We start from the raw sequence: 12636 nt of genomic DNA, 5'->3' as shown, positions 1-12636 counted from the left end.
AAAGTATGTATTTCTTCCATGAGTGAGAGAGGCAGAGACAGAGGAGAGCATCCCCAATAGGGTCTTGGCCCTGTGACCCCCAGCTTCAGCTAGCCTGGATCATAGACACACGCTCAGGAAAGTCTCCGGCTCCTTCCCACATGGGTCATGCTGAGAGTGTCGTGTTTTACTGTTGCACTGCATTCTGGCCCTGAGGAGCTAAGTCTTCATTTTATTTCACTGTATTGCTAATTCATGTAGCTCCAGTAGCCGCCATGATCTGTGTCCCACCATTGGCCATGACGGCCCACCACCTCCCTCGGTTCTTTCCTCGCGTCTTTGGTTAGCATCTCTGAGTCGCAGCCTTTTATTGTAGGACCCTGTTCTCAGTGCATCCTGTTCCACAAGGAAGGAAGGAAACAAATGAGCAGGCCTAGGCTCCAACTGTGGTGTGGCTGCAAGCCCCCTCCACCACCACCCAGTGGCTCTCTTACCCAGGACCCCCCAAGACTAGCTTTGAAGGGAGGTGTTAGATTTTCCAAGAAGGTATCAGAGCAAACGCAGGGACTTTAGACAGGAGGCTTGTTATCTTACAAACACTGCAGTATGTTTCCTTGTGTACAAGCACATTTAAAAGCATCTCACTAATGAAACTGGGAAGTGTATATTTTCCTCCAGTCTCTTAGACTTCAACAGCAAGCACAGTGAGGAGAAAACCAGGGGCATGGACAGGCAGGATGAGGAGACTGCAGGGGCTGGCGCCCCAGAAAGGACATCAATAGCAGACCCCCTACATCTGATGGCTGCAGGACCTAGTCACTCACCATCTATGGAGCGGCAGCAAAGTTCAGGAAAACAAAGGATTCGGACAAATTTGTGAGAGGCCAAGGCGTTTTCATTACCACCTAGGGATCCTTTTGAGTTCCCATCTGGGAAGGAGCTTCTGCCTAAAAAACATCTTCTTGTTAGTACTACTCTCTTTTGCACTGAAATGCAAATTTGAAAACAGTTCTTAAACAATTATCTAGTTTTTCAGGTAAAATACAAACTAAAACTGAGTTTTGTTTCATATGTTGGTGTAAAGAATTAAGGAAACTCAGAAATACTTTATTTCTTTTCACTTTTACTTTTAAAAATTACTTAATTTTATTTATTATTACTATTATTTTTATTTGACCAGAGAGAGAGAGAGAGAAAGTAAGAAAGCAAGTTGCCAGGTTCACAACCTGAACCGCAGTCAACCACATGGGAGTCCAGCACCCCAACCACCACGCTATCTGCAGGCCCCTCTTTTAATTTCTGCTTTAAGTTGATGTGTAATAATTATAAGCCTTTATGGGATACAATGTGAGGTTTCCATACATGTATACAATGTAATGATTAAATCAGGGTAATTAGCATATGCATCATCTCACCATTTCTTTGTGGTGAGAACGTCCAAAATCCTTTCTTAAAGCTATTTTGAAATCTACAGTATATTCTTGGTAACTGTAGTCACTTTCCTGTGCAATAATAGAACTCTAGGACTTGCTCCTCCTTTTGAAACTTCATACCCAGTGACCGCCTCCCTCTTGCCCACCTCAAATTCTGGTGAGCCCATTCTTCTCTCTGCTTCTATGAGACCAACTATCTTAGATTCTACAAACGAGTGAGATCATGTGTATTTGTCTTTCTGTGCCTGATACATTTCACTTAGCATAATGATCTTCAGGTTTATGCATAGAAATGAGAGAATGTTCTATAATGGAGAGGACTCGGTCTGCAAATGAATTGCAGGGACCAGCTCACTTCTAGAGTCTCGGGGGGAGGTCAGGGGTTGCAGAAAGAAGGCAGAGCACGCCTTGACTGTTCCCTGACAGTCTCTTTACTGATCTCCCTGGAGGTTGTACCATGCCCTTATGCAGTCGGGGCCACTTAGGGCTTTTATCAACAGACTCAGCTTCTGTGCTCTCACACCTCTCTTGAGTAACCGTTACTTTCACCTGTCACACAGAGACCCCTACTGAAAGCTCACTTCATAAGCAAACACTTGTTTGAAAGTGTTAGGACAGTAAACGTTGTCTTGATTAGCACAGTATTATTGGAGTTTGTTTTCTCTCCATTTGTCTTGGCATGAGGTTGCCTAAGGAAGTTGGAAATGTTAAGCTCTTGCATTTCCTTGTTCTCCAGGGGGCGTCCGAGGGAGCTGGTCCTCTGACTGCAATGGCCGTGACTGGCCAGCCCCCAACATTTTGGATGACCAGGACAGGTGAGCTATTGCGGTTCTTGGGGGCGTTGGTAAGCTCGATTTTAAAGAATGCATCATTTTTTTTTCTTTCAAAAGAGAGAATACACTCTCTTTGGTGTAGTTTATTGTGGATGATTTATTTCGTGTCTTTTATTTGGATTATTTTATTTGGTGACTTTTATTTGAATGATCTTTAAGGAGTTGCTAGGGTTCAAGAACTATTCATAAACAGAATTATATCTGATAGTACTAAAAAAGAGGATTTGGGGTGTTCCCAACATAAAATAATGACAAATGGTTGAGATTATGGATATACTAATTATTCTGACTTAATATACATTGTATTCTTGAACTGAAAAGTCACATCATACTCCACAAATATGTACAATTGTCTTATGTCTTTTTCCTCTCTTGTATTTAATAGTTATTTACTTAATTTTATCTATTATTGTTATTATATTTAATTCACCAGAAAGAGACAGAAAGCAAGAGATGGAAAGTGAGAAGGCTAGCCACCAGGTCTGGGACTCTAACTGCAGTTGACCATGTGGGAGGGAGTCCAGCGCCCCAACCACTACACCACCTGCCAGCCCTTGTCATACATGTCTTTTTACAAAACCTTTTGTTTAGAAGGCACATGTGCTCCACAGAGAGAGACAGAGAAAGGGGGAGGAGAAAGCACCGCCATAAGATATGATTACTCTGCAATTCTTTCTCCTTCTTTTCTCCCTCCATAGGGATTTTGGGCACACACATGTGCCAGGTTGGCCATGTGGGACCCAGTTGCCTTAACCACCAGGTCATGGAACCAGCTCATCACAGCCATTGTATCTTAAAATAATAATAGTAAAATAAATTATGGGCCAGCAGGTGGTTTGGTGGTTAAGGTGTAGGATCCCACATGGCTGACTGCATAGTTCGAGTTTCAGACAGACCTGACAGCTTGAAAATCATTTGTGTGCCTACCTAAAATCCTAGGAGATGGAGAAGGGACCACGGCATGGCCATCCCCTCTAGGCAAGGGAGCCAGGAGAGAGTTTTAACCCAACTCCACCCTCTTCATAGTGTGACTAGAATACCCAAGTCTGGCCTGTGATGCAGCAAAGATTAACCCCCAAAATGCTCACTTTTATATTAATTTAGGTAAATTCTAAATCTTTCCCACCCTTTCCACCTCCTGTCACAAAGGCTCTTATCTCCAACATGATAGATAGCACCATATGGGTCACCAGGAGGCCCTCCTGCCTCAAAGTGTAGCAGCAGGAGCAGCTGGCCTGGCAGGGTCCACTCAGAGATGGGACTCTGCACTGGGACTGGATTTACTCCTGAAGGCCGTGGAGAGGCCCTGCAAGTGGCTGTCATCCTCCCTGAGATGTGCCCTTTGCTCTTCCTGCAAACCAAAGCTGCCCCGTTGGCAGACTGCTGGTGCTGGCAGTGAGCCAGGTGAAGGTGGGCTTCTCTGTTGGTTCCTGGTGTGGGAAACTGCAGCACCGTAGGAGTTTCTAGGGCCTTGGCCACGGATCTTCTTTCTGCCTCATCCTCCACACCCTGCATGTGTATGTTGTGCTGAGGCCACATGACACCTAAGCTCTGTTGACAGCAGGCTGCTAGAGGTGTGACATGGTCCCTTCCCCAGGCCCAGGACCAGCAAGGTATCCTGCCTCTGGGATGTGGGGAGAACCCACATGAAGCCTCGTTGTCACTGCCTGGCACAAAGGTTGCCTGTGGGTGCAGACCTCGTCCACCTGGCATGAGCTTGGAGTCAGATCATGGATCTGGATGTGACCCCATGTCCTAGCTGGGGACTTTGGCAGGTTCCTTCACTTCCTCACCCCCAGATTTTTCATCCAGAGAACCTGAGGACCTCAGCTGAGATTGATTGAAACAGTGCCCCCCAGGGGATATTGCTGTCCACACCCTGCCTTTTTTGGCCTGCTGTCTGCCTATGCGTTGTCGCCATCATGTCAAACATATGGATGCTGCAGTGGTGCTTAGTGGAATGGCAGTGATACAACGCTTTATGATGCGGAGTTTGGAGCCAGGCGCGTGAATGCTGTGGCTGAAGACATGATTAGGGGTGTCTGTTTCTCTCCTACTCTCATGGAAAGAAAAAATAAAAAAGAAACTTAGAAAAAGAAAGAAGCCAAGTGGTAAGGAGTGTTGGGTGATGAGCAGGGTTGGCCACAATGGTCCCTGAGCCTTGGGACCTGCTGCTGCCATGACCTGACTATGGCTACAGAGTTGTTTCTTAAGTTTTACACTCATTTTAAAAAATTATATATTTGACTTTATTTATTATTATTATTTTTTTTTAATTTGCTCTAGGGCACCAGAGAAAGAGAGAGAGAGAGGGAAAGTGAGAAAGCAAGCTGCCAGGTCTGGAACTCAAACCACAGTCCAGCAACTTAACCACCACGCCACCTGCTGCCCTCTTATACTCACCTTTGCTTCGTTCCAAACTCCCTTGCTTCTGCCAGCTCCCAATCCCTGGATTTGGCATTATGTGGCGTTCACTATTCTCAATGGGGAACCGCAAGGAAGTACCTTGTTGAGGGAGGGACGAGAGCAGCTGAGGAGAGGGAGCTGCTGACACGCCTCGCCCCATCTGTGCACCTCCACAGCTCATGGGGGTGTCAGTCATTGTACTCAGCATCAAGACATGGTTTCTGAAGCTGAGGCCTTTGGGGGTCTTCTGAGTACCTAATGCGCAGAGGCTGGTCTCATCTGCAGACATCACAGGGTTTTTTTCGGCTCTACCATACCTACTGCAGCATGGAACTAGGCCTAAAGTGTGTGCGTGTGTTTCTGTGTGTGTGGTGAGTGTGTGGGATGTGTATGTGTGGGATGTGTTATTGTATGTGATGTGCAAGGTGTATGTGTGGGGTGTGTATGTAGTGTGTATGATATGTGGGATGTGGGGGGAGTGTTTGGCGTGTGTGTACATATGTGTGTATGTTGTGTTGGCATGTATGGAGTGAGTGTGGTATGTGCATATGTGTGGTGTGTATGTGTGTGTGTATATGTGGTGTATGTCTGTGTATGTGTGTGTCATCTTTCCTCTCCTAATTTCATCTTCCACAGCAGGACCACCACAATCTGTTTACAACCCAAGTTGTTTATATTTTCATTCTGTAGACTCTAAAACTAATGCAGGTGCATCAAACGTCACAGTGTTCTTTGAGGATCTTTCAGGACCTAATCTTACTTTGGAGGTGGTGATGGTGGGTGTCTGGAATCCCTGATACATAGAATTTCCAGTGTTTGATGTAAGCAATTAGATGGGGCCATGTACTAGCCATGGTTCTTCAGAGAGCCAGGAAATGTCTGTAGTTACATCTGAAGGGATTTGTTAGGGGAATCAGCTCACATGAGTGTGGAGGCTGAAGGGTCCCACAACAAGCCACCTGTAAGCTGGGGCACCAGGGATGCTGGGAGCATGGATAGGTCCGAGTCTGAAGGCTTCAGAGGCAGGGAAACCAATGGTTGAACTCTCATCCTAAGGCTAAAGGCTTGAGAACCTGGGTGACCTCTGGTGAGTCTTGGAGTCTGGGGCAAGCCTTGCATTCCGCAATCAGAGGTGGCAGAAGTCTGTCTGATCTTCTGCAGTTGCGCTCAGGCCCCAGCTGATGGGCTTGTGCCACCCACATCAAGGGTGGGTCTTCCCTACTGCCCTTGCTCAGGCTCAATCATTGAAAATCTCCTCTGGAAACATCTGACAGTCCCACTCAGAATAGCCTGACCAACCTTCTAGATATTCCTTAGTGCAGCCAAGTCCACACCCAAAGCTAACCCTCCCAGGCAGTGAAATGAGCAAAAGGGAAGCCATCATTCCAGCAGCCATTCAAGGCCATGTCCTCCTGGAAGCCAGTGTTAGAGTCCAGCTCTGGACCCCAGTAAAGACCACACTGTTTTTCTTACTTACCTGATCGTTTTCAATAGGAGGTCTCAGCAGCTTCCAGCTTGTCAGTATTTATTTGGTTGATGTAGATCAGCTGTTGGTGGCTTCTCCTGCTGTGCTGAGCAGGGAGTTGCATCTCTAGGCCCTGCCCTACCTGCAAGCCCTGCGTCTGTAACAGAAAGGAGCATCAGGTCCTCCCAGGGAACTGGGGCCCTGTGGAGGCCACTGAGACAGTTCTTGAGGCCCCCATGTGGTCAGCTAGGACTTGAGCCGCACCCCGTTTGGGATGAGAGTCCTGCTGCCCCTCCTCTAGTTAGCTCATATGTGCCCTCATTTTCCATGCTGCTCAGAAACTTTCTCTGTGGTTGAGACCAGCAGGTGGCATAATGGTTATATCCCATGTATTTGAGGCGGTTTGAGTCCCAGACCCGGTGTTAAAACTCACACTGGATGTGTATGCATGTGTGCTTAAAATCCCAAGAGGAGAATGGAGGAGAAGGGATCGTAGGTGGCCATCCTTCCTAGTGGATGTGATTTCTCACTTTCTGTCTCTCTGTCTCTCTGGCATGCACATGTACCCTATAGTGAAAATCTCCCTTAAAAAATTTTTTTTTTAATTTTTAGAAAAAAGCAGAAAAGAAACTTTCTCTGAGGTGATTTTAAGAGATCTATGGTGGGGGACCAGCAGGTGGTGTACTTACTGGTTAAGGCACTGGACACTCCCACATGGCTCACCACGGTTCAAGTCCCAGATCTGGTGGCTTGCTTTCTCGCTGTCTCTCTCTCTTTCTCTCTCTCTGGTCAAATTAAAATAAATGAATGAATAAATAAAATTAAAATAATTCTTTAAATTAAAAAAAAAAGACCTGTGATGTCACTCAAACGGGTGACTCCACTCATTCCTCAGCCATGATTGCCTCTGAGTGAGAGAGTGCTCGAGCCTTGAACAACACATGGTCACAAAGAGGAGGCAAAAGCCAGCACAGCCAGCACCTCTTGACACCTTTGTGTTTAAATTATCCTTTCACATATCCCCCTTCCCTGTTCATTGAAAAGATTTATTTTGAAATCTCAGGAACCTGCTCTGAGATGGCATCCATTGTATCTCTGAGTATTAAGTGCATACATGTGCACTCAAAAAAAAAAAGAAAAGAAAGAAAGAATTATTTATTTTTATTTATTATTATTATTATTATTATTTTAAATTTTGCTATAGGGTGCATATGCTCACCAGAGAGAGACAGAGGGATAGAGAGATCAAGAAAGCAAGCCACCAGGTTCAGAACTGAACTGCACTTGGCCACGAAGGAGTTCAGTGCTTGAGGTGGTGTTTAATGGGGGTGACATCTCATTCTCACCTTCAGAGGCAGGAAGTTTCTTTTAATAAGTTTATTGATTTCTTCCATGAGAAAGAGAGAGAAAGAGAGATAGCACTTCCCCCAACAGGGTCATCATGCTGCGATCCACCCCAAGCCTCAACAGCCAGGAACACGGGCGCAAGTCCAGTCCTTACCGGGAGACCTTGGGATGCGAACCTGGGACCTTCCCTGTGGTGCAGGTCCAACTGTGTTACTGCTGTGTCATCTTTTCCCAGGAAGTGTTTATATTTTCTTCCTTATGCCAGAGGGCTTATGCACATGCCAAAGAGAGAAAGAGGGAGGGAGGGGGAGAAGGAGGGAAGGAGAAAGCATTCCCCAATGGGGTATCATGCCACAATCCCTTCTCCTCCATTTTTCCCTCCTGTTAGGATACTGGGCATGTGTGTGTGTGCATACCCACCCACACACATACACACACACGTCTGTTGTGTTTTTCAAGCCAGTGGGGCTGGGATTTGAACTGTGGTTGACCATGTGGGACCCAACCCCAGGAACTTACTAAGTTACTTTTTGAGGGCTGACTGTGTGCAAGGAACCATAGTAGATACTTTTCGTGCCTAGCACTTTTTAAGAGCTCCTGTGGAGGTGTCTGGGAGGATCTGGGGGCTTGGTCAGTGCAGGGTCACCTAACCGCATGGGGGCTGAGCAGGTGGGCATCGCACAACTGTGAGCTGTGGGGTCCACACAGTGGACAGAGGTTAGGTCTGTCTCCCTTCAGATCATTTTAGTATGATTCACTCCATTCTAAAACTGCCCTTCTCTGTTTTACCTTCTCATCATCCCGGCCTGGAAAACAAGCCTAATTAAGGAAAAATTAGAAAAATCCTTTAACTTATTCAGTAGTTTTAAGGAGGCCATCTACCTAGCAACCATCTTCATCTTCAAAAGAGAGCCCCCTTCATTTTCCCCAGCACCTCTTTACGTAGTATCCTCATCTGCTGTCTTGCGGAGGCCTCTTGGTTACTGCATCAAGAACCAGGCTTGTGAAAACTGGGTGTAACTACCCATAGTTACCTCTGTGGAAGCCTTGTTTAAATTAAATGTTCACCCCCTAAGATTTTATCTGCCATCCAGGACAGGGAAAAAAATACTATAAAGCCATGAAGAGGTGGAACCAAGTCTAAGAAGAAAGCTGATTGCTTTGACACCTAGCAATCACTCAGCTCGGGGTGGCCCTTTCTGGAGTGGCAGTCTTGACAGCAGCACCATGAAATAGGAGAAGGGGAAGGGGAAGGGGAAAGAAAGAATTGAAGACTAATTCCCCGAGAAGCAAAGACGCAGGGCCTGCCTTTCTGCAGCCTCTAGATCTGTGCTGGTTTCCATCTCCTGCTCCAGCCTTATTCTATAGCTGGGAGTCCAAATTGTACCATCAGTTTCTGGCTGAGTTGAGACCAGAACCCAAAGGACTGCATAGCTCAGGGCAGTTGCATTTTCTGTATGCAGGCCTTTCTCCTTTGTGGGCTTGGTGGTAGGCACAGATAGCCCATGCCCTGAAGAGCCCCACCTGGTGGGCACTGGCCCAGGATGAGCTGATGACTACTAGCGGTGAGGACGAGAGCAGCAGTCAGCTGCCGGGGCTTGGGGATGCCCAGAGGAGGAGAGTGCCTCACTGTGCCAAGGCAGAGACCCCCAGTCTCTGGAGGAGCCCTGTGAGACGCACTGAGAGAAAGTGCCTCAGAGTTGATGTCGACTCTGGGTGCATTCAGAGCCAGATTGAAACACTGACTCTGTATCCTGTTGACAGTGTGAGTTTTGCCAAGTTATTTCATTTCCTGGGCCTTCCAGATCCCATCTTAAAGATAATTGCAGCCCAGCCTGGTGGCGCTGTTGGTTGGTAGCAGACTGAACTGTAGTGTTGGAAGCCACATGGCTGACTTGGGTTCAGAGCTCCAAGTTGGCCTGAAAACATGCCAGGGTGTGTGTGCATGCCTAAGACCCTGGTGAGCTTGAGGGCCAGGGAAGGGGGATTCAGTGTGATAGCCAGGTATGTGCAAGCATGATGAGACCTGTTGAGAGTGCTTCTCTCTCTCATGCATGTGCTCTATCATGAATAAAGTAAATGAACTTGGGGGGAAAAAGGTCACTGCTCTTAACCTCCAGGATTTGTTGTACATATGAGACAGGAGGACATCCTGTTCTGAGTTTGTCATGTAGTCCATCGTGTGCTCGTGGGTGCTATGCTGTCCTTTGTACAGAACTCCAGATCCACATGGAGCTGGAAAGACATGATGCTGCTCACACTGAAGGTGGACACCAGAGTTGAGTGATGGGGCAGGAAGAGGGAAGCAGGAGCCCGGGAGGCCCTTAGCTATCTGACCTCAGGCTCGGCTCTTCGTGCAGCCCAGACAGAAGGTCAGGAAGAGGGATGGGCAGCCCTCACAGCCAGGTACAAACCAAAGAAGCAACTCACTCTTCATTCATGCAGCAACTTGAACATGTGCTTAATTAATCTGAGACAGAAGTACAGATCCAGATGGGACCAGCAGCTAGCGTAATGGCTATGACGCTGGAATCCCACATAGTCGACCGCAGTTCGAGTCCCAGACCTGGTGGCTTAAACTCACACCAGTCGCGTGCGTGTGTGTGCGTGCCCAAGATTCCAAGAGGAGAATGGAAGAGAAGGGATTGCAGTGTGGCCATCCCCCCCTGGGGGGTGATTTCTCACTTTCTGTCTCTCTGTCTCTCTCTGTCTGTCTGGTGAGCACTCATGCCCTATAGCAAAAACCTCTCCAAAAAAAGAAAAAAAAGGGACCAGCAGTTAGCACAATGGCTATGTTGCTGGACTCCCATGTAGTCCACTGCAGTTCGAGTCTCGGACCAGGTGGCTTAAACTCACGCCAGGCACGTGTGCGTGCGTGCCCAAGATCCCGAGAGGAGACTGGAGGAGAAGGGATTGCAGTGTGGCCATCCCCCCTGGGGGGTGATTTCTCGCTTTCTGTCTCTCTGTCTTTCTCTGTCTGTCTGGTGAGCACATGCGCCCTATAGCAAAAAACTCTCAAAAAAAAAAAAAGAAAAAGAGAAAGGAATACAGATCCGGATGGAGGAATGGGCACAGGATGATTGTGACAGATGACTGTACTGACTCTTAATTTTTCTCCATTTATTATCAACCCCTTAGGTGTCTCCAGGCTGCTCACCAGAACCCTAGGAGTGCTGAGGAGAGAGGCGGTCTTCATCTTTGTAGCCACACAGAAGTGCAAGTGGGTAAGGCCTTGGAGGGAGGGCAGTACTCATCAAAGCCCCGCCAGAGGCATCTGACCCACCCCACTGATGAGGCCCCCATCTCTAGTTTGACACAGACCTAGAGGCCAAGCAGCTTGCCCGCAGCGCCTCCTGGTGGATATCAGCCTTGGGTTTTGGAGTCCTACCTAAAACCAGAGCCTGGGGGCTTACCCCCATCTTCTGGGGTTTATAACACACAGGTTACTGGTAAAATAAAGGGGCAGCAGAACTTCAGTTGTTACAAAGAGGAGAGTCTGCTGCCTGATGTGTATAACTACCAGTCACTGTGACAGCCCATCTTGAAGTGAGAGAGTTTTGTTTGCAGAACCAGCTAGCAAGGAGGCAGGACAGGAGTTTAAAATATACCACCCGGGGCCATAGCCTCTGTGGCTCAGTTGGCAGTGTACCCAATTGGAGCTGGAAGCCACACACTGACTATGGTTCAAGTTCTCAGTCTGGTCACCATGAGGACACTCTGGTTGCATGTTCATGTACGCAGGATTCTGGCAGGTTGGAGACAACAGAAGGAGATCAGGATATGACCAAGCCGTGTGGAGTGTGGTCCTCCCCTCAATCTCTCTCTCTTTCATGTGTGCACATATGCTCTATGGTTGATAACACATATGCACACACAAACGCACCCCCACCTTGGAACCGGGTGGTAGCACTGTGGTAATGCAACTGGAGCCATATGAGAAAGGTCCTAGAGTCACTTTCCAGAATCTCCCAGAGCACTCAGCACTTGGGTGCCCATGATCCTGGCTGGCCAAGGCTGGGGTGTATCACAACAGGAAGGCCCTGTTGGGAGTTGCTCTGTCTCTCTGAAGAAGTAAATAAATTTTTAAAAATATCACGTTGGTATATTGACTAACTTAAAGGCACTTGAAAAACGACAGGTGCAAGAAGGTCAGACTGTCCTTTTTCTATTTCTTAAAGATGAAGGGGGGGGCAGCAAGTGGTGTGGTAGTTAGGGCTCTGGACTCCCACATGGCTGACTACAGTTTGAGTCCTGAATTTGATGGCTTCCTCTCTCATTCTTCCTCTCTCTCTCTCTCTCTCTCTGTGTCTCTCTGGCCAAATAATAATAATAATAATAGTAATAATAATAATAAATCTAATTTTAAAAATAATTCTTTTAAAAATGGAGGAGAGGACATTGCCATGCAAAAGACGTGCTTTGTGTACTAGGAAAAAGGGCAATGTTCAGACGTTGTCTAACCATGCCTTCCTCGTGGGTGTGTCATGTTCACATAAATTTATTTCATATCCGACGTGACAATCCAGCTTCAATTACACTCATAACATATGTATTTCTTTCGATTGTTCAGTGTGCACACTTGCCAGAGAAAGAGGGAGAAAGCAGCCGCCAGTGGGTCATGGTCACTCCACAACCCCGTTCTGACACTTCCATCTTGTCAGGATTTTGTTCATTGCATTTATATCTACCCAGTGTATTTTTTAAGCCACTGGGGCCAGGATTCAAACCATGGTTGGCCTTGCGGGATCTGACTTCCTTAACCACCAGGCTACATGGCTGGCCATTATAACATCTTTATAAAGACCCTCCTAGGAACATGGTCTTAGATTATTTGTAGTTTTTATTATTATGAGATATAAATACACGGGGCTCTTGATAGTACATAGTTGACTCGAAATATTTAAATTGGACTTAGTATTGTCCCAGAGGTTTGGGGGAATGCTTGAGACCAGCAGTTAGCATAATGGCTATGTCGCTGAACTCCCATGTAGTCGACCGTGGTCCGAGTCCTGGACCAGTGGCTTAAGCTCATGTCGGGTGCATGTGCGTGCATGTGTGCCCAAGATCCCAAGAAGGGAATGGAGGAGAAGGGATTGCGGCGTGGCCATCCCCCCTGGAGGGTGATTTCTCGCTTTCTGTCTCTCTGTCTCTCTCTGTCTTTCTGGCGAGCACA

General features: G+C 47.2%; 1 protein-coding gene across 1 annotated transcript in view; it reads left to right on the top strand.

Annotated features, from left to right (window-relative positions):
• The window catches only part of LOC114004657 (polycystic kidney disease protein 1-like 1), a 44017-nt gene that overhangs the window by 2154 nt on the left and 29227 nt on the right, over window positions 1–12636 (top strand). The window contains exons 2-3 of the mRNA XM_027765711.1: window positions 2149–2227; window positions 10602–10687. Of these exons, the coding sequence (XP_027621512.1) occupies window positions 2149–2227; window positions 10602–10687 (165 nt within the window). The remainder of the gene's footprint in view (window positions 1–2148; window positions 2228–10601; window positions 10688–12636) is intronic.

Source organism: Tupaia chinensis, unplaced genomic scaffold (assembly GCF_000334495.1).
Source record: "Tupaia chinensis unplaced genomic scaffold, TupChi_1.0 Scaffold139484_1, whole genome shotgun sequence".
NCBI lineage: Eukaryota > Metazoa > Chordata > Mammalia > Scandentia > Tupaiidae > Tupaia > Tupaia belangeri.
This window is presented reverse-complemented; position numbering and strand designations above follow the sequence as displayed.